General features: G+C 48.9%; 6 protein-coding genes across 6 annotated transcripts; 4 read left to right on the top strand and 2 right to left on the bottom strand.

Moving 5' to 3' along the window:
- Nucleotides 1–127: 127 nt before the first annotated feature.
- On the bottom strand, nt 128–2,109 carry FPRO_10662 (uncharacterized protein; the record flags this gene model as incomplete). The annotated part of the gene is made up of 2 exons (XM_031231649.1): nt 128–1,974; nt 2,031–2,109. The coding sequence occupies 2 exons, from the start codon at nt 2,107–2,109 to the stop codon at nt 128–130; spliced, it is 1,926 nt and encodes a 641-aa protein (XP_031081665.1).
- Nucleotides 2,110–5,463: 3,354 nt separating this feature from the next.
- On the top strand, nt 5,464–7,592 carry FPRO_10661 (uncharacterized protein; the record flags this gene model as incomplete). Its single annotated transcript, XM_031231648.1, has 3 exons — nt 5,464–5,667; nt 5,725–6,696; nt 6,753–7,592. The coding sequence occupies 3 exons, from the start codon at nt 5,464–5,466 to the stop codon at nt 7,590–7,592; spliced, it is 2,016 nt and encodes a 671-aa protein (XP_031081664.1).
- A 1,132-nt stretch (nt 7,593–8,724) lies between these two features.
- FPRO_10660 (uncharacterized protein) lies at nt 8,725–10,711 on the top strand (the record flags this gene model as incomplete). The annotated part of the gene is made up of 3 exons (XM_031231647.1): nt 8,725–8,914; nt 8,966–9,203; nt 9,253–10,711. 3 exons carry the CDS (start codon nt 8,725–8,727, stop codon nt 10,709–10,711), a joined length of 1,887 nt encoding a protein of 628 aa, XP_031081663.1.
- A 381-nt stretch (nt 10,712–11,092) lies between these two features.
- On the bottom strand, nt 11,093–11,752 carry FPRO_10659 (uncharacterized protein; the record flags this gene model as incomplete). Its single annotated transcript, XM_031231646.1, has 2 exons — nt 11,093–11,439; nt 11,740–11,752. 2 exons carry the CDS (start codon nt 11,750–11,752, stop codon nt 11,093–11,095), a joined length of 360 nt encoding a protein of 119 aa, XP_031081662.1.
- A 1,298-nt stretch (nt 11,753–13,050) lies between these two features.
- Nucleotides 13,051–15,734, top strand: FPRO_10658 (uncharacterized protein; the record flags this gene model as incomplete). The annotated part of the gene is made up of 2 exons (XM_031231645.1): nt 13,051–13,204; nt 13,261–15,734. The coding sequence occupies 2 exons, from the start codon at nt 13,051–13,053 to the stop codon at nt 15,732–15,734; spliced, it is 2,628 nt and encodes an 875-aa protein (XP_031081661.1).
- Nucleotides 15,735–16,508: 774 nt separating this feature from the next.
- On the top strand, nt 16,509–19,703 carry FPRO_10657 (uncharacterized protein; the record flags this gene model as incomplete). Its single annotated transcript, XM_031231644.1, has 1 exon — nt 16,509–19,703. One exon carries the CDS (start codon nt 16,509–16,511, stop codon nt 19,701–19,703), a length of 3,195 nt encoding a protein of 1,064 aa, XP_031081660.1.
- Nucleotides 19,704–19,772: the final 69 nt, after the last annotated feature.

Below are 19,772 nucleotides of genomic sequence, written 5' to 3'. Positions count from 1 at the left end.
ATGACACGACGATTTCGATAGCTTTGTCTTCAAATAATACCTCGTTCGAATACTTAATTCACGGCCCTTCTCTCATCGTTTCGCTCAGTTATGACAAGTCTAAATGCGTCCCTAAACCATACTCGCTCTACACGACCACACCCTCCAATCGCTTTACCACGTCCTCATAAAATTTCATTGATAACTTTTCAGCAACTTCATCTCGTGTCTCATCATCTCCCTCACTGAGCCCCAAGTCCGTACCTCCAGCCAAACACTTCCGTGTTGCATCTTCAAACCTCTCTCCCATGTCAGCACCTACTGATGCGACTTGGTCTTCCTCCAGCAGAGCCTCTCGTACACCGCGCACAACATCAGGTCTCCCGCGCGCACGCCTCATGTCGATACTCAGCACATCTTCAACCAGACGCCAATGTGCTAATTCGACTAGAATGACACCCAGACTATAAATGTCGAAGCTTTTCTTCGAACGCTCTCTATCTCGTCGACGGTTTGACTGGGCGTTGGGATGTCGGTATAGATCATGCTCTGCATCATCTCCCGGTGCATCGGTCATCTCATCTAACCCTCCAGGCCGTGAAAAATCGAAACCTGAGAGATATGGTTGGCGGTAGTCTATGCGGCCATCACAGGTTCGGAAAAACAACACATTGTGACTGCGAAGACCCTTGTGTAGCCAGTGTACAGCATGAAGGTAGAGGAGGCAATTGCTGATAGCATGTGCCAAGTACACCCGTTCTGTAACACGAGGCTTGCGGATCTTTGGGTCTTGAAGAAGCTCGCGGAGCGAAACAGGTGGGAGAGAGGTCTGTAGATTATCGTCGGATGGGCGCTCGAATATGAGGCCGAGTCTTCGATCTAGAATATCAACGTCATCCTCGGGGATGTTAGGATCAGCTTTATCGAAGAACCCCAGACAGTGAGGAGTGCGAAAGGCCTCGGGCTTGGGACTATGGTTCAGCAAAGCAGCAAGTTTTCGGACTCTCTCAATGATATCGGCCTTTGATAGCGAACCTGGTTGGGTATCTATATTGTCATAGTCCTTCCACTCAATCCAAACCTTCTTCTTGCCTTCTGCTGTCTTCATGAAAGCCTCGCATCGTGGAGCCTCTGATTCATCCACCTCAGGGTCTAGCTCTATGAGGTATCGAGGGACGAATAGATTGCGCTGCTGGCCCGGCTTTGCAAGATCGAGGAATTTTGCAGCAGTTTCATCAAAGACTGCTGGGCTATCTGACTTGGGATCGATAGTCTCATTGAAGGCCTTGAATTTGGCTAATCTCGACAATTGCCGTAGAGCGTCAGCATTGGCTTCCCTTTCCAGTTTGGACATTTGCGATGGTCCAAGCCGGGAACCTGCATCGAGCTGAGACTTGAGAGCTAACACAAGATGACTCAGATCGGCTATCTTGTGGTGGAGTAACAGGACCCCACGGTTGGTGTCCTGTACGGTATTGCGAATCTCGACCTGTAAGGAGTGATCGAGGATATTGGTCATGTTGTCGTTGAGGACTGAAAACTTGGCCAGCAACTTTTCAAACCCTTGCTTGTCAAATGAAGTCCACCTTAACCTAGTAAGGCTTTCTGATGATTTGGACTTGAGTCCAGCCATGGCCTTTTTGATAAAGTTCCGTTTCTTATCACTCATAGGATAGTTTGACAGCTTGGCATCTTTTTCTGGTGAATCCAAGACGCCATCTTTATCCACGACGGTAGAAAGGTTCTTGTGCTTCTGCTGGTATTCTGTAAACTCATTGAAGAGGCACTGGATTTGAACAAGGAGATCAATTACAGTCTGGCGGTGAAGATTGAATACGTTTGAGTTGAGAACCTTGTCTTGGTTCTTGGCATCAAGGTCGAGCAGGCCAGAAGCCTCACTCCAGCAAAACAGACGCTGCTGTTCCATCCTGAGACGGAGATTGAGATATTTGCACTCATCCTCATAGCCCAATGCCGTAACAAGGAGCTGTATCCCTGATGGATGTCAATTTCACATGTTATGCTGGTTACGATGAGCTAGAGTTGCTTACCTTGAATGCATCCTGTGTAGACCTGGAGGCTGATGGAAGCAACTCCCAGCGCCAAGCCGGCAAGGGATACAGGGTCCATTGCGCCCTACTGCAGCTTATTTTAGGGCTCCTGGCAGAGAGGCAGTGCGGCTGAGCAGGGTATGAGGCGGCCGACGAACTCGCTGTGATGGGATGTGATGGAGTGACTTCTTGTCACTCACTGAGTGGTTCAGGAGCTAAAATTATGGATGTATTCGACACTGCGGGGGATCATGCGAGGTCGGGATGAGGCGATGATTGGTGGGAGCTATGATAAGCAGCCCGGAGATAGAAGGGAAAGACAAACAAGAACGGAGATGAGATGATGAATTGGATCCAAGGCTGGTTAATTGATGTCGAATATGGAAACCCGTAAATGTAGCCAATGGCATTCATCCTGCGACAATCATCGAGTCGTTCGGATCCTTCAACAGGGCTGCAATTGACTCGTGCACTCTTCGTCTATCTATCTTGTCGATCTCTTTTTCGTATTAGCGACACACGCCGTGTACAGTAGTGTAGTGTAGTGTAGTGTACTGTAAGCAACCCCGTTACCATGAGTAAGGGGCGTATAAATGCCGAAAGGACCCGAATCGCCATGGATCGGATGTACATGAATCCTTCGAGACCAGGGTCCTTAAGCAACTGCCATTTCCGCTTCATGCATGATCTTCTTAACGCCGGTAGTTTGCGAAGTTGAGAACTGACTCCATGTTTTGTGAGGCCAGTAATGTTGCATTTCTCTGAAACCTCGAGTTGGAAATTGTTAAGCAGACCGCCTACAGGACTTGAGTAAACGGTTGCCTACAGCACTTGATGTTCAGCTTCTCTCAACCCCTGTCTTGTGCTTAACTCAATATGGAATATCCTGTCACCAGAAACTACAGTGTGATTCGCTAGGATTTAACTCGGATTGTAGCTGTAGATCCGGATGTTACATGCAGACGGCTTCTCCGAGATGCTAAACACCAAGTTACACCCACCTACATGATGGATGGATGTTTGTTTAAGGTTGATGTTGGCAGCTTGAACCATCTTGTGAGTCAGCCTGTGGGAAATAAAATACGTACGTCATTCGTCTCAAATTCCGCGTCAAGTTAGACCAATTGTATTTTTGGAAGTCTTGTCAACGTCTTCTAATTCTTACTAATTATGGAGTTGATCCTCATCAGCTCTCAGTAAGCCATCTAATATCCCGGGTACGCGGTCCGTGATAGATGCCGCAACACCGCTTGCGGGCCGCAATTCATCACTTCTGGTCGAGATATCTTCGAAGCCAGTTCTAGAATTGCATGGCTTACTGGCTCAGGTAAGCGTAAAAACGTGGCTTAAGTTGACTCTCACTCCCACTCCCACTCCCACTCCCACTTCCACTTCCACCTCCGCGGCCTTCAACTTCCGCAGAGCTAGACCTCGCAGCGTTGCATTACCTTGCCGACATGATTTCCGGTGCCTTGTAAAGGCTTGGGGATGATACCCACACACCTGGCAAGCTGCAACATGGCATGGCCTCTGATGAATACAAGATTAGCTTAGGAAAAGCCTGGGTAATTACAGCACTTCAGCCAGCCAGTTATGATGCTATGCAATGGTATGATCTTTGGTGCTAAGAACTAAGGTTTTAGGATTAGACCTTGGGTGAAGCCATAAGCACGATGATGGTCTCTTAGTATTGTTAGACTCGCATATAGTTAGTTGCTGGAGTTGACATCGAGGCAGTGTGGCCGGGACATATGAGTGCCGGCCTTCACACCCACAGACATGTCGCAGCCACGAGGTCAAGACGAAAAGAATGCAAATACTTGTCACCCCTGTCCTTCTACTATGCCAAGCCCGACACGTCGGGATGCGGCAAAGGCGTGCATGCTGCATCATGCTCGGTACTGGAATGGGATGAGGATCGTCTAAAAGGGAAGCAAGTGACATGCTGTTTTCTGTTGTTCCCTCAATATTCTGAAGCAATGAGACCTGCATGGCCGTTTATAGAAATGGATCAACTTGTACGAGCTGACTGACCTGATTGGTCCATGGCAGAGCTTAGACGCACCCTTGTGCTGGTAACCCCGGCTCTCTAATATAACGCCCGCAGGTTAGTGGTTATAAGCTCCTGGAGATAATCACCCCATGTTAAAGACTCGGGTTTACTTAGTAATTGTAACTAACTAGCCTCTTAAAACTGTGCTCCACAATGCAAGACTGGTCTCAGGGAGCAAAAGAGAACTTGAGACTTTAGAAGAGGATATTAAAATCAACTTAGTAAAGACCCCCCCTCAGCTTAGGCTACAGTTATCCAAATATTTTCATCCCCTAGGATAGAGGTCTTTCACTTTTTTTGCCTCCTCTAGGCTAGATAGTCAACTAAACGAGCGTTGCACCATTTCAACATGTGGCACCGACAGTCTGGGCGGGCGTCCGCTAGTTTGGTTAACCTTACTGGCTGACACGAGTCTCTGTCTGCATTTCGAGGTCGGACCAAGCTTACCCCTGTCATCTTCGAATCTGTGCGGCACAAGCGAATACAATGACAACGCAAGCGAATGATGCAAGTGGCAGAATGAAGAGGATGGCGTAGCGAGTAGGGAGCAGGAAGTATAACCCCCAATCTCAAATACTTACTTGTTTCGTGATCCCTGAACTACCGCCGTTTGCTAGTGCTAGGGCTGAAGATGGTCCTTGTAAGAGAGATGCTTGGCTGTACACGGTTTGCCATGATGGAAATGCCGGGTTCCGTACATAGCCTTCCGAGTGAAGCATGATGATATCGAGACTGGCGCTTAAATGTCCTATTTGGACATGGTAACCAGGGTTGCTTTTGAATCATTCGGAGAATCGGCTCGTTCATCAGTGACATGACGTTGTTCTGTGCCTGAGGAAGAATATCTATAACAGGCAGACCATGCAGAAGCGTATTCGTTTCGAAGTATTATTAATCTTCTTCCATCTTCTTTGCAGGTTCCATTTCCCTCTCAAGTCTATGCCAGCAGACATGTCGAGTGAGAGTTGATTATTCAACAAATATCGTCACCTTGGATCACTTGCGCCCTTCAGAGATATTGTCTCTTGCGCCCTAGCAAGGTTCACTTTTAGATCTAAGCCAAGCGGCCGCCTTCTTAAGAAAGTGGCATTCAAGATCTGAACTCGACTAAGACACAGTCAGCACCTGTACTAAGTCCCATCTTTCAGTCAACTACCGCCAACGCCTCAATCTCGAAATACCCACTATTGGCTTATATCGAAGCTTGAATTCACTTCTTGAAACCACTAACAATCTTCAAAGAAGCACTCATCAATGGACGAAAGAAGGAAGACTTTCTCTGGGACTCGTTCCGAGTTCTCCTCGCCGTTTCCCTCTCCTCAACCTTATTCATTCTATTCTGACCCTCTAAGCACATCGTATATGTGGTATTCTCCGACAATGAACCCCAGAAACTCATTCCACCAGTCAACCTCAAACTCAAATAGAGAAGATACATACTCAGGGAACGATGAACTGTCCTCCAACTCAAACTCGCCCAGCTCTGGCGTCGATGGGAGGGCTTCACCTTGTGGATCAACGTCTACGGCGGCTGAGAGCAGTCGCATGAGTGTTACTTCTGTCCCAGCTGCTTGTCTGGCTTGTGTAAGTACTGTCTCTTGCAACGAGGTAGAGCCACTGTTGACATTATTTCTCTCTTAGCGGGGAAGACACCTGAAATGCGATGGTGTAAATCCTTGTTCTCGCTGCCTTAGTTCTGGTTCTGAGTGTGTCTATGTGGCTTCAAGACGGGGCTACAAAGGTCCTCGAAGAAGCAATGTTCAAAAGCCCAGCAAGAAGCACGGCGTGTCTCCAGCTCGAACTCGAACACGTAGTGGCGAAGGCTCAGTGACATCAAGGCCAGAACGTTCTGCTTCGCTGGGATCATCTTTATTTCTGAGTCCCAATATGAGCGACGACATGTTCAACTCACCATTATCGACACCTTTCCTCGACCCTGCCTTGGACGCTAGCAACAGCATGGAGAGCGATATGTCTTTCTTCGGGCCTTACGATACAGCAGATACATCAACTGATATGCTCAACTTGTTCACGAGTCCACAGCATGAGCATGTCGTGACGCATGTCCCTGCACTGACTTTACCCGAACGCTGTATAGACTCGTTTTACAACCATTTCCATGCCGCACATCCCTTTGTGTTGCCGAAGGAGTCACTTCTGATGATCTCTCACGAGAGTTCTGTGATGCCCGTACTCGCTGTCATGCGCTGGATCGGCTCATTACATATTCCAGCATGTTCAGAGCGGGGGAGATTCTTCCAGGAAGCTCATCAACTCATCTACGAACCGCGTCGTCGAAAAGATGGGTTCCTTGTACAGGCTTTGTTACTCCTTCTGATCGGGTTGGATGGACAAGGCCAACAGGACCAAGCTCGACAAATATTATCTGGACTCGAGAGAATTTCTGTGGATATTGGTCTCAATACGAGATCATATGCGACCACTTACGGGAGAGGCATTCCCATGATGGAAGAGAGTTGGAGACGGACGTGGTGGGAGCTTTTCATTGTGGACGGGCTAATCGCTGGTGTCCATCGAAGCACGAACTTTTTGCTGTTCGATGTGGCTTCTGATGTTGCCTTGCCTTGTGAGGAGCATGAATATCTGTCCGGTGTAAGATATTAATTCCTTCGTATGGTAGAATATCTCTGACCTGATTGACTCTGTAGGACATTCCCGAGCCAATGTATCTTAGGGATATGAATGAGAGTGACTTCTCCGGTACAAGCCACAAGTTTTCATCTTTCGCGTATCGAATACAAGCGGCTCAAAATCTCGGACGACTCTTGAGAATCCCTCCCGTTTCTGGACCTGACGACGAAAGCCTCAGAAATATCCAGACGATGTTGACGAGTTGGCGAGTCAGCTTACCCAAGTCAAAGGCAGACGCTGTACGGCAATATGGCCATTTTGATGAGATGCTCTTTCAAGCTCACATGATAACTCACGCTACGTCGATTCTGCTTCATCAACCATATTCGCAGCTGAACTCAATATTGAGCCAGTCAAACAACCAGACCGACCAATACAATTCTGTATCGTCAGTAGACGATTTCAACAACCATACGAAGAACATAATACAGGCCGCGACAGAGATCAGCGAGCTTGTCACCCATCGTGTCTCGCTACTTTCTCACAGTCACTTCTTCAGTTACGTGGTTACAATGTCCTCTATAATTCACCTCAACAGATGGGCTATATTCACACCCGATAGCGAGAACAACTTGCGCCAGGTTCTGCGCTTCAACATTGGTGCCCTCTCACGGATGTCTTTGGTATGGAGCGCTTCAGAGCGAGAGAGTAGTTCTGTGAAGAGCATGGCTCGAAGCATCTACCAGGTCAAGAAGCAGCATAGGACACTGCCACAGTTTTGGATCAGTATGACCCATGATGAAGTGATGGACAAGATTGCGGCGGACGACGCTATGATTCACGAGTTTGAGGATATGCAGGTTGTGCCTGGTATGATGGGTCATTGGACCGATCCTGGGAACAAGCAATGGAATTAAACACTACCGGCCTAGGGCTTCCAAGAAAAGGTTGTACTTGAAACTTGATTTGAAGCTAGGCGTTTTGGCTGGTGACTTCGAGCCGAGAGACTTTGATGCACTGTTGCAACGGATAAGATGTATAGATGCAAAATGTACATGTGCGATGAGAAGTAATTAGACTGTTATGATGTATAGAGTATTGTAGCCCTATTTAGAAATTGGAGGATACATGTTATTCCCGGCATGGCATTATTTGTCTAATACCTATCTCTGAGTCGTGAGAATGATGCCTGGAAGAAGAGGAAGACCGGATAAGTCGGCTTGACTCTCAGATATCAAAGACACGGCATTTCTAATTTAGATCAAGAATAAGCTTCATATTCTCGCCGTCGCTGTTTAAAACGGCCCTCGGCGATGTCGAGTCTTCGGCTCGTCGGCGACCCTGGTCGAGATTCAGCCCTATTACTCGGGAATTAAGCCATCACGAGCCAATCACATGAAGGAGCCAACAAGTCGGGACGGATTCAGGAACTGGGTGAAATCTTACTCAGAAGCTGAATTCACATGCATGGGTAATACGAAAAGAAATAATCTAAACACCGAGATTGCTTACATGCATGGAAATTTATGGATGCAATTCCACCACCCGTAAGCTTGAGATTATCTGATAACTCGGCAGTTGTTCACTATACAGAGAGATCTAGATACAATAGAGATGAGCCGGATCCCGGATATCGGTCTTTCTGATCTGCTTCTTGTTTATCGTCCGCTTCCATTCGGAGACATGTTCAGCTTTGACAGGCTGTAGAGCCATAGAAGCAGTAATACATACGTCAGCTCAGAGGTCCCAAAATGGTAGTGGCGGAGCTCGAGTAAGCAATCAAAATTTACCAGTCGCGGCGCACCTTTTGCTTCAGCTGAAAATTGGTGGATGGCACGGGCTATAGTCAAGACGCCGAAAGATGAGACAGTCTCTCCTCTGTCCTCTTAGATTGATTTCTCCAGATGACTGCAGTGTTTACTCATATATAAGAACACAGCATGCAAGTTGTCTTTTCTTGACATCACCAAAACAATCAATTGCTACACTCACCAGTGCCCTCCAACCCCCTTCATCTCTACTACGGTACTCAATCGTGAAGCCATCAAAATGACGGTCCGTAAGTCATCTGACTTGGACAACAGCATGGACTCAGAGCAACGTCCTGTCGCAGAGAAGCATCTTCTCAACACCACAATCAAGAATTTCACTTGGCGCAACGTCACTGTAACAGTCAAAGACAGAGAAACAAAACAGCCCAAGGCAATCGTTGATAATGTCGAAGGCATAGTCGAAGCAGGTTTGTGGTGACCGTCATTCTTCAGTGATACCACGCTGATAATATTTCCAGGAGAGATTTGCGCCCTCATGGGTCCCTCAGGTTGCGGGAAAACAACACTTCTTAACGTACTAGCACGCCGTCCAACGAATGCGAGCAGTGCTGAAGCAGAAGTCAACATCAACGGAAACCATTTGTCCCTTGCCGAGTTCAGAGAAGTCTCGTGCTTCGTTGAACAGGAAGATGCCCTCATTGGCTCGTTGACTGTTCGAGAAACACTCGAGTTCTCATCGCGGCTCGCCAGCTCAAGGTAAGCATTCTGTCTACACAGCTTCTAGATAGTATCTGACCATGGATAGTTCTTTGTCTAAGAAAGAACGGATCGTCCGCATCAACAACCTCCTCGAGTCTTTCGGTCTAGTCGAACAAGCCAATACCCTTATCGGAACGCCGATTCGTAAGGGTATCTCAGGTGGCCAGAAACGTCGTGTCGGTGTTGCGAGTCAACTCATCACTAGTCCCAAGCTTCTTTTTCTTGATGAACCGACAAGTGGTCTCGACTCAGCTGCCAGTTTAGAAGTTGTTAAATATCTTCGCGATGTGGCCAAGCGCAACAACCTTATTGTCATCTGCTCTATCCATCAACCATCCACATCGACCTTCAACTTATTCGACAAGTTGCTCCTCCTATCTGGCGGAAAGACCCATTACTTCGGACCTGTAAACAGTGTTGCGGCATACTACTCCGAAGTTGGATCTCCGCTACCTCAGTATGTCAACCCTGCCGAGCATCTTCTTGAGCTGGTCAACATTGACTTTGCCCAGGATAGAGGCGAGGCAACAAGAGACTTGGAAACACTTCAAACCGCATGGCAAAACTCACGACAAGCGAGCGAAGTCAAAACTACAATCAAGGCTGCCGAATCTTTGGGTGGTGACTGGAATATCGATGCAATTGAGAAGAGGCCTAGCATGTTTAGCCTTACGCTTACTCTTCTCCATCGAAGTTTCATCAAAAGCTATCGAGATGTCGTAGCCTACGGAATTCGTATCGCTATGTATCTTGGTCTCGCCATCATGATGGGAACTGTCTGGGTAAGGCTCGACCCTGCGCAAGAGTCTATTCAGCCATTCATCAACGCCATCTTTTTCGGCTCAGCCTTTATGAGTTTCATGGCAGTGGCTTATGTCCCTGCTTTCATTGAAGATCGGCTCCAATACGTCAAAGAGCACCACAATGGCCTTTATGGAGCAGCGGAACTTATTATATCCAACTTCTTCATCGGCGTTCCTTACCTGTTCCTTATTTCCATTCTCTTCTCAGTCATCTCATACTGGCTTTCCAACTTCCAGCCAACTGCAAAGGCCTTCTTCACCTGGGTTCTGTGGCTGTTCCTCGATCTGCTCGCTGCAGAGTCACTTGTTGTCTTTATGACATCCCTATTTCCCAGTTTCGTAATCTCTCTTGCTCTGGTGGCCTTTGCGAATGGCCTGTGGATGTCGGTTGGTGGCTTCATGGTGCCTCCAACTATCCTTAATGTCTTCTACAAATACGTCTTTCACTACTGGGACTACCAGAAGTATGTGTTCGAGGGTATGATGGTCAATGAGTTTGCCGATCGAGTCTACAGCTGTGGTGACGGATGTCGCTGCATGTATCAGTCAACCCTGGCGGACCAGTGTGAAATCGACGGACAGGCTGTTTTGAATCAGTATGGATATTCGAACGGACATATGGGACGCAATGTCGGCATTATGATTTCCATCATTGCTGGATACCGACTGGCGTCATGGCTAGTTCTAGTATTGAGGAGGTAATTACGTCTGTTCTGTAACACAGGCTTTATCGGTATATCATCACAAGGTTATTTCAGTCTTATATAGCGATGGTTTAATCGGGTCTTAGATAAAACAAGTACAATTAACCTTAATCAGTAGCATTGTCAGTTCTTGTATCGTCTTTCCTAAAATTCACAGGATGCAGTTCGTCAACAAACACCAGGAAGAAAGTCGAGATTGACCCGTAATGGGTTGGTTGGGTTCTTGAGCACTGGGGGCACCGTGTAGGCTAATTTTACAGTTAGTAGGTATGAACTGTGATCTTGTTGAGAGACTGACTCGAGAATGATATAGAAGCCTCGGCCGTTTGCCCAACTACAGAGTTGAGTCAAGTATTCCAAACCACCCTCCAAGTATTAGCTACAGCATATCAAGAAACGATTCAAATACCTTGGGGAAGTGCTCTGAATCGTCAACAAGGTCTTCCTTTAGCCAATATCCTAGAGGCAGACGAATAGTGTTCAGGCCATAGCTCATCATCTCGTCGAGATCGGTTTGATTGATCCAGCGTTTCCAATGAGCTTGAAAGTTTTTGTCTGCAATGTCTTGTCCCTTGTTCATGACACAGTCAAATTCGGACTTTTCCCCCTCACAACCTGTGTTGGCCCATTCTTGGCTATCGATCCAGGGCTCAAAGATGAAGAGGGAGCCGAGGTTTACTCCTCGGATCTTTTTGGTTGCTGGAAGCCACCTTTTGTTGTTAGGCTCTGTTCGAAGAGGGTATACAAATATTTCATGCTTTCATAGCATACCACTATCATTTGATGCTCTGTGGCTGTGTGTGTAAACTGGTTTGTAGGATCAGGATTCAGTCTTAGATAAATGATGTTACATGGATGTAATATAATATGTCTGTATGCCTATGCTGTGGAAACACAATAGGATTCTTCCGACTTCAGAGGCAGCGATAGGAGCTGCTTTCTCAGACTTTCAATTCCAAGGACTGAGACTCATAATCAGGAGAGAAATGATTACAAACTTCTAGAGATTCTGAAGCATTTCTTTACTTTGTTGGCACATTTCGTCCCAATCCCTCAACAACCCATGTGGCCGTGTTCTAGGGAATGGTGGGGCAGCATTTATTTAGGGACGGTTTCATAAGAATTGTTTCACTAATCAGCTGGCCTTCATTAGTGAATGACGAAAGACGAAAGGAACGATTTGTGCATTTCTTGGCTGCATAAACGCTGCATTTGTTTGTGGAGAGATCTTTGGTGTGACTCTCTGATAGCTTAGCTGCATGACCTTGTAGATCCTGGTAGCATTGACTTCAGATTTTACATCTCTCAGGGAATCAAAACCTTGACCTTTCAGTAAGTTCAATACTGCGTAATAGTGCAACATTAAGATCATGGAAACCTAGACTGCACTTTTCAGGTACCATCGCAACGGATCATACGGAACTTGGGCCGACACGTCGTAACAGCGCACGGCCTGGGGCATATTGCATCAGTCTGCGAACTCCTAGTGGTTCAAACAGCCTCATGATGAAAAGCTTGACAAGTGTCAAATCGGAGCCTAAGCACATTGCAGTTTTGAGAAATACTATGTGGGTTCTCTGATCGAGCACAGAGACGGTGAAGGATGAGGCGAGTCATAGTTGAGTACCGAGAGGGACTAAGTGTTTAGAAAGCAGACGACGATCAAGGTGTTTGAGGCACTGCCTAACTGGTGCAAATAAATCAGTTACTATCATACCAGCTAAAAAGATTAAATAGAATAGGTACTCGTCACATCCAATACAATGCTATTGATGAAGCCTCCCGTCTACTTTCTTCACCGCCGACGGCCCCACTATCGGGCGACCCACAAATATCTTCGAAATGCTCCAAACCTGGCAGGTACGGATGATGATGGGATGCGCTGGCTGGTTTCCCCACCAACCATCCCTACCTTAGCAACTGGCAACGGTGACGGTGACGGGAAGAGTTCCTTCCCAGACGGAACGACCCAAGTCCTCGAGCTTGGCTTGCGTACCTACCTACCTTTTTTTTTTTTGTAGCTTCTTTTCACCTACACAAACCTGGGCTCTAGGCATCTCATTGTCCTTGATTTCAGTAACCGGTTCTACGACTACGACGGGATCTAAGGCATGATGTTTGTGCTAGAACTCTTAGCCTAAGACATCCGACATCGCCCTCGCTTCTCGACCTACACCTACAGGCATTCAGCAAGGTCATCAACAACATTCCTTCATTCCGATCTCAAGACGAGAACCACACCAAACGCTACGACGAACCAGAAATACCTCGAAACTTCACCGCGCGAGACATCCCGATCCCGCCTGAAACACAACTTTCCTTACTGTCGTCGCCATCATGGCGCCGGCAACCGATGAACTCTCTGCACCTGGTGCAGTGAGTTATGATTCAAATACTCAAGTCGTCGGAGATGGAACCTGGGATTTTGACAAAAATACATTTCTACTGCCCAATTTGCAGGGTCTCAACCATGAAACCATGCGTTACAATGGTATTCAAGCCCATCTTCGGGTTCAAGGATTGTATTCGACTAACACTGGGTGATAGGCATGGGAAACAGATTTTCCACACTTACACAATATCATGGTCTTGTACTGGCACATGCCGTTTTGGGAACGATAATATTCCTCTTTCTCATCCCTTTTTCTGTCATGACTGCCAGATTCTATTCAAGGCGCCCCGGCTGGGCCATCAAATACCATGGTCAACTCAACGTCTTTTCCGGCTTGTTGCTGGTGCCTCTCTTTATCCTGGGCTACTTTGCGGTCGGACCTGAGCGAAGCTTGACGAACCCACATCATGGGATTGGTGTCGCCATATTCACTCTATTTCTAGTGCAGCTTATGGGCGGTTGGATCGTGCGAAGGGTGGCCAAGTCCGTCTCATTGCGCATCATGATTCACCAATGGTTCGGTCGAGCGATTGCCCTTTTAGGCATTACTCAGGTTCCCCTGGGACTCACCTTATACGGCTCGCCACTCTACCTGTTCATTCTCTACGCTGTCTGGATGTTCTTTCTGTTTATCTTGTACTTCATCTTGAGTTGGCGGTCTGCTTCTCACAGAGACTACTACATGGGTGGAGCACGCTCAGAAATGCGGTCTGAGTTGGCGCCAACAGAAGATACACGCACTCGATACACAGAGTCTGAATATTTCTCAGAGTACAAATCGGAGCCTCCTAAGAGCAAAGCCAAATGGCTAGGTCCATTTATCGCACTCGGTGGACTCGCAGCCCTCGCTAGAGGACGAAACAAGAATAAGAATCAAGACAGTGGCAGTCGAGTCCGAAGTCGATCTCCTTCCTTTGATCGCAGCCAAAGACCAGAAGTTCTTCCATCTAGGACCGGATCAGCTAGCTACCTCACTGGGCATACCGGGGAAAAGTATTCCGATGTAACGCGGAAAGACAATGGCGGAGCTGGAGCCGGAGGTGGAATCGCAAAGTTCTTGGCCGTCCTGGGACTCGGAAAACTGTTTTCCAAAAAGAATCGCACTCGCGATGAAGATTACTCGGAGTATTCTGCAGTATCGACTGAGACGCCCAGACGCCATCGCGCAACCGCGAGCGCTCCCACTATGACTGACTTTACCAGGACTGATTTCACCAGCGATGTGACGCCCAATAATAGAAGAGAGCCCGATATCACCCGTACTTCGTTACTCCCTCCCTCTGGAAATCGCCCGCCACCTCCCGCGATGTCGCAAATGCGGAGCGCCGCTGATGGAAGTTATACCGAGACTGCTCTGAGCTCCCCTCCTCCATCCGTGACCCCTCGAGGCAAACGGTACCCGCCAAATTCAGGCCGCAGCTTTTTCGAAGAGTCAGACTATTCCTCCTATGTCAGTCCTTCTCGACGACCACAACCCGAGAAATCTGGTGGTGGTTTTGCGAAAGGGCTGCTAGGTGGGCTTGGTTTCGGATGGTTTGCGAAGAAGATGGCGGACAGGAGGGCAACAAAGGAAGAGCAACGCTTACGTGATGAAGAGGACTTGAGATCTGGTACCTCATTATCCAGGTTCACCGGCGGCGACGGACACGACTCTCCCACGAGACGAGACAGTCGCCGGCCCATCGAACGTCGACAAACAGGCTACCCTCCCACGGACACGCTTCTATCAACCGAGATGTCGGAATCGACCATTGAGCCCCGGCCTGCACGAGGTAACTACGTCCCACCTACTGAAATGAGCACTTTACCCCCACAATCAAATCTCCCACCCGTGGCCGGCCGTGCAGGAAACCACTCGAGACGCAGCAGTGAGCATGTCTCAATGCCTGCGATGCCACCTGATCCCCACGGTATCCTGGCACCCACTGAAACGACGGCCTCAGGAATATCCCCAGGATCTCGGGCTCAGCGGTCCCGTCAAGGCCGGCCCGGTGACCGAGATACATCAAGACTTGCCCCAGGCGAGGAAGATTCGCGTTACGAACGCTATGCATCCCCAGCCAGTGTCAGTGTCAAGATGAAGGTACATGATGATAAAGACAGGAACGTGACCCTCCGACGACTTACAGAGGAGGAAGCAAAGGCAGCGCGCCGAAGAGACTCTGTCAGCAGCATCTCTGGACTCGAGTCTCCCTCGTACCGCCGACGTTATCGAAGAGACTCCAGCCAAAAGCGAGCTGAGACGGCTGCCGAGCGAAGAGCTGAAGAGGAGGATGCCATGCCGCCTCTGTCCCCCCCGAACCCTTCCTTTGCCAAGCAAAAACGACGAGGCAAAGATTCCGCGTATTACTCTGGACAGCCTACACAGGCACAAACGCCCGCGTCACTACTGCCAGGAGCCTCGGCCCCGTTTGGCCAAACAGTGTCTAGTTTGGCTGAGAGCCATGGCACTTGGAGTGGTATCACTCCATCTGTCAACACCTCGCCCCCTGGACCTGCTGGGGAAGGGCCAGTTGACGGATCAGCCGCAGCAGAAAATCGACGACAACGGCGTCGACTTGAAAGGAGACGCGCAAGCGGACCTACTGCAGAACCACCCGCCACTACCAATGTTGACATGTTTGACTAAAAGACCGAGGATTGAGAGTTTGGTGTCTCTCGTTTGCCTGTCGACTTCAAGCTGACAGGTGAGCGATTGACTGGTAAAAAGATATGCATCGTGGGACGGGATCCTAGCATGGGCGGCGTTCTTGGAGGGAGATTTGTGAATTCTGTAACGTCACGTCACGTCACGTCGATTTCAATGTTTGCAGATAGACTTGGAGGACGATACTGATGTCAATGAACGAATTGATTGGCTTGAGAATGATAACTTGATATATGGCAACTTTCTTATTACTAGAGTTTGGAGGGATCCACAAAGGATTGACGATAATGAATTCAGAACTGCGCTTCTCTCATCCATATAAAGTGTGTCTAATAGTGAATTCGGTGTGATGTATGTTTACCGTGAAGCTAGTATTTGAGTGAGGTACTTGGACCGACCTTGGCCAGCTTGGATGTGATAATGATTGGCTTATAGTTACTCCGTACTGAGCTTGCTGTTGAAGCTCCTGTGTGTCGTCAGTATCCAATTCTAATGACTCCACTCTCTTCCATTAGAGCTCCACTGAACAATCCACCAGGGTCGACAGCTCTTCTGCTAAACATTCAAGTCCCTCACAGCAGAGACCACTATTGTCACTTAATCTTTTTTTCCCTTTCCTTTTTCCTTCTTATTTTTTGTTTAATCAATCTTGCGCCGCTCGGGCATCTCAATGGCCCTGAACCTGGCCCCAATTCCTCCCCTTCGACAGCGATTACGTTCCCTAACTCTTAACTACCAGACCTAACAACATTCAAGATGCCACAGAAGCCAAAGGCTAAGCCCAAGGCTCAGCAACAGCCTCCCCAGACCGAACATCAAAAGATTGCGGAACAATGGGCTAAAGCTGAAAGAGCTCGTGCTGCTCAACAAGCCGCCAATGCAAAATTCGGACTCCCTCCCGCCGAAGAGAACGTAGAGGTTCTGGAGCGACGACGCGAAGCGCTCGACAAGAGACGGCAAAACACATATGAGAAGCGCTGGCGATGGACTGCTGCCTTCTGGGCCGTCCTGCTAGCTATCCACGCGCTCGGCATCTGGCTCTTCACAAGTGGTTTCTTGTTGACACGGCTGGTGCTGGAGGACAAGTCGAACTGCACACTACCTCCAATTGAGAACACCAAGGGCTCATTGAATGTCGATCGCGGTTGCTGGCACCCTAAGTCTTTCGACAGAGCCGTTGTCGTTCTAATTGACGCGCTTCGATACGACTTTACTGTTCCCGAGGATCCGGCGCAAGCTCAGCACTTCCACAATGCTTTCCCCTACCTCTACGAGACAGCTGTCAAGTCGCCTCAGAATGCCTTCCTTCGCCCTTTTATCGCTGATCCTCCGACCGCGACGATGCAGAGACTCAAAGGTCTCACGACGGGAACACTGCCTACTTTTGTTGATGTTGGAAGCAACTTTGCTGGCGCGGCTATCGAGGAAGACAACTTGTTGATGCAGCTGAAGGACGCTGGCAAGAAGATTGCTCATCTTGGCGATGATACTTGGTGGTCTCTCTTCCCTGGTTACTTCGAGCCCAATATTAGCAAGGCCTATGACAGCTTCAACGTCTGGGATCTCCACACTGTTGATAACGGCGTTATTGACAACATCTTCCCGCTATTGAACAAAGAGCGAAAGGGCGAATGGGATCTTCTTATTGGACATTGTCTTGGTGTTGATCATGCTGGTCACCGATACGGACCTGATCACCCTGCCATGGGAGCCAAGCTTCGCCAGATGGACGACTTTATCCACAAGCTTGTCGAGAGCATTGATGACAAGACACTTCTTGTTGTTATGGGCGATCACGGTATGGACAGTAAGGGTGATCACGGCGGTGAGAGCGATGACGAAGTTGAGGCTGCTCTCTGGATGTACTCAAAGAAGCCCTTCTTTGGCAGAACCTCCTCCGACTTTGCTATTCCTCCCCCCAACGCCAAGGTTCGACCAGTGAACCAGATTGATCTCGTTCCTACCCTCGCGCTGCTTCTTGGTATTCCTATTCCCTTCAATAACCTGGGAGGACCAATTGAGGAGGCGTTTGCTGGTACTAAGGGCAACGACTGGCGTAACCTCAACGCTGTTTCGCGTGTTGCTGCAGCTGGGATTGAGAGATACCAGGCATCTTACCACAAGGCCCGAGGACTGACTCAGGCCCACGGCGCCGAGTCTCCCGCTGCTCTTTGGGAGGCTGCTCGCGTTATTGCCAAGAATGATCGCGATGCTTACGTTGCCTTCAGCAAGTTCCAGGAGACTACTCTATCTGTCTGCAAGGACCTCTGGGCACGCTTCGATGTTCCTCGTATGATCATGGGTATTGTCGTCTTTGGGTTTGGCCTCGTCTTGCTCTTGATGTACTCATCTCGGGAGGAGGAAGATGAGTACGTTATTATGAATGACGCCGAGCTCGACTATGCCGAGAAAAAGCTGGAACTCTTGGCTTTCAAGGAGAACGAGCCTGAGACCGTGGAAGTCTTGCACAAACAGATCCTCAAGGGACTTTGGGACCCCAAGATTCTCTTTACTGTCTCTGTTCTTACAGGTGTAGGCCTGTATCGCCAGCAGCCTATCGAGGGCCTTGCTGCTCTCGTTGCAGTGCTCTTCATGGCTGGTCTCAGCTCTTCCCTGCATGATGCAGGCAGGAGTATTCTCAATGTCTTCCCCTCGACTTTCTGGGGCTGGCTGGCTGCGATCTTCACCGTTAGCCAATCGATCGGGTTTGCTTCCAACTCCTACACCATCTGGGAGGATTCAATCCTTCTCTTTTTTATCACCACTTTTGGTGTGGCCAGTGCCGTCTCTGCATTCCGCATTGAGGCTCGACGGGAGAGATATCTAGGCATTTACCACTCTGTTGCCTTTATCATTCTCGGCCGTCTCGCCTCGTATTCCAAGCTTTGTCGCGAAGAGCAGATGCCATACTGCACTTCTACGTACTACGCCTCTTCGACCTCTTCAACCTCTGCAATTTGGCAGCTTGCCATCCCTTTTGGTGTATGCCTTATTCTTCCAGCCATTATCAAATCTTTCCTCGTCACAAGCAGGTCGTATGAGGGTCTGGCCCCAACTTGGATTGGCTATGTCATCCGTGGAGGCCTGTTTTTGTCTGCCCTGTACTGGGTTATTGATGCCGCTGACAATGGCGGCTGGCTCGAGGGACGTCTCGCCGAAGGAACCCCCAAGACCATTGGAGTTTATCTAGCCCAGATTGTCCTCGCTCTCGCCTTCATTGCCGGAAGCACTGCTTTTGTTTGGGCGCCTCCCTGCGTCTCCCTCCTTCAATCTGCTGGAGCTGGCGGTCGTCCTGTTGTCACTATTATTGGATATGGTAACGCTATTGGTGCTCGCTACTTGTTGCTCCCGCTTAACCTTCTTTTGGGATGCTTCCTCCTTTCGAAGCCCATGGGCGGTGGTGCCCTTGCTCTTATGTTCTGGCAGATTCTTACCCTGGCTGAGCTTTTGGATCTCAACGAGCTCAAGACCAGCCCCATTGGGCCCATTATGCTTGCTGTACTTGGAAACTTCTACTATTTCAAGACGGGCCACCAGGCTGTACTGTCCAGCATTCAGTGGGATAGCGCTTTCATCCCTCTCTTTAGTATCCGCTACCCTTGGACCCCCATCGTGGTTATCCTTAACAGCTTTGCGGGCCAGATCATCGCTGCTGCGTCTGTACCACTGCTCGCTCTGTGGAAGGTCGGTCCCAAGCAGAAGGGAGTTTTAGAGACAGCCACCCGCGGCATCGGCGTCTTCATCATCTACTATGCCGTTGAAGCCCTGGCTACGATGAGCTGGGCTGGCTGGCTGCGCCGTCACCTGATGCTATATCGTGTATTCAGCCCCCGCTTCATGCTTGCGAGCACCGTCCTGCTCGTTCTTGATCTGGTGACTATTCTCGTCACTCTGACTGGCCTGCGTAGCAACACCTTGTCCCTCGGCGAGGTGTTCGGGTGGGCCGATTAGATGTATTGATGGCTAGAAGCGTGTATGATATGTGTGCAGATAAGGGGTTCCGTCGCATTTTAGGCAGAA

Source organism: Fusarium proliferatum (genome assembly GCF_900067095.1).
Source record: "Fusarium proliferatum ET1 genome assembly, contig: FPRO_scaffold005, whole genome shotgun sequence".
Classification (NCBI taxonomy): domain Eukaryota; kingdom Fungi; phylum Ascomycota; class Sordariomycetes; order Hypocreales; family Nectriaceae; genus Fusarium; species Fusarium proliferatum.
This window is presented reverse-complemented; position numbering and strand designations above follow the sequence as displayed.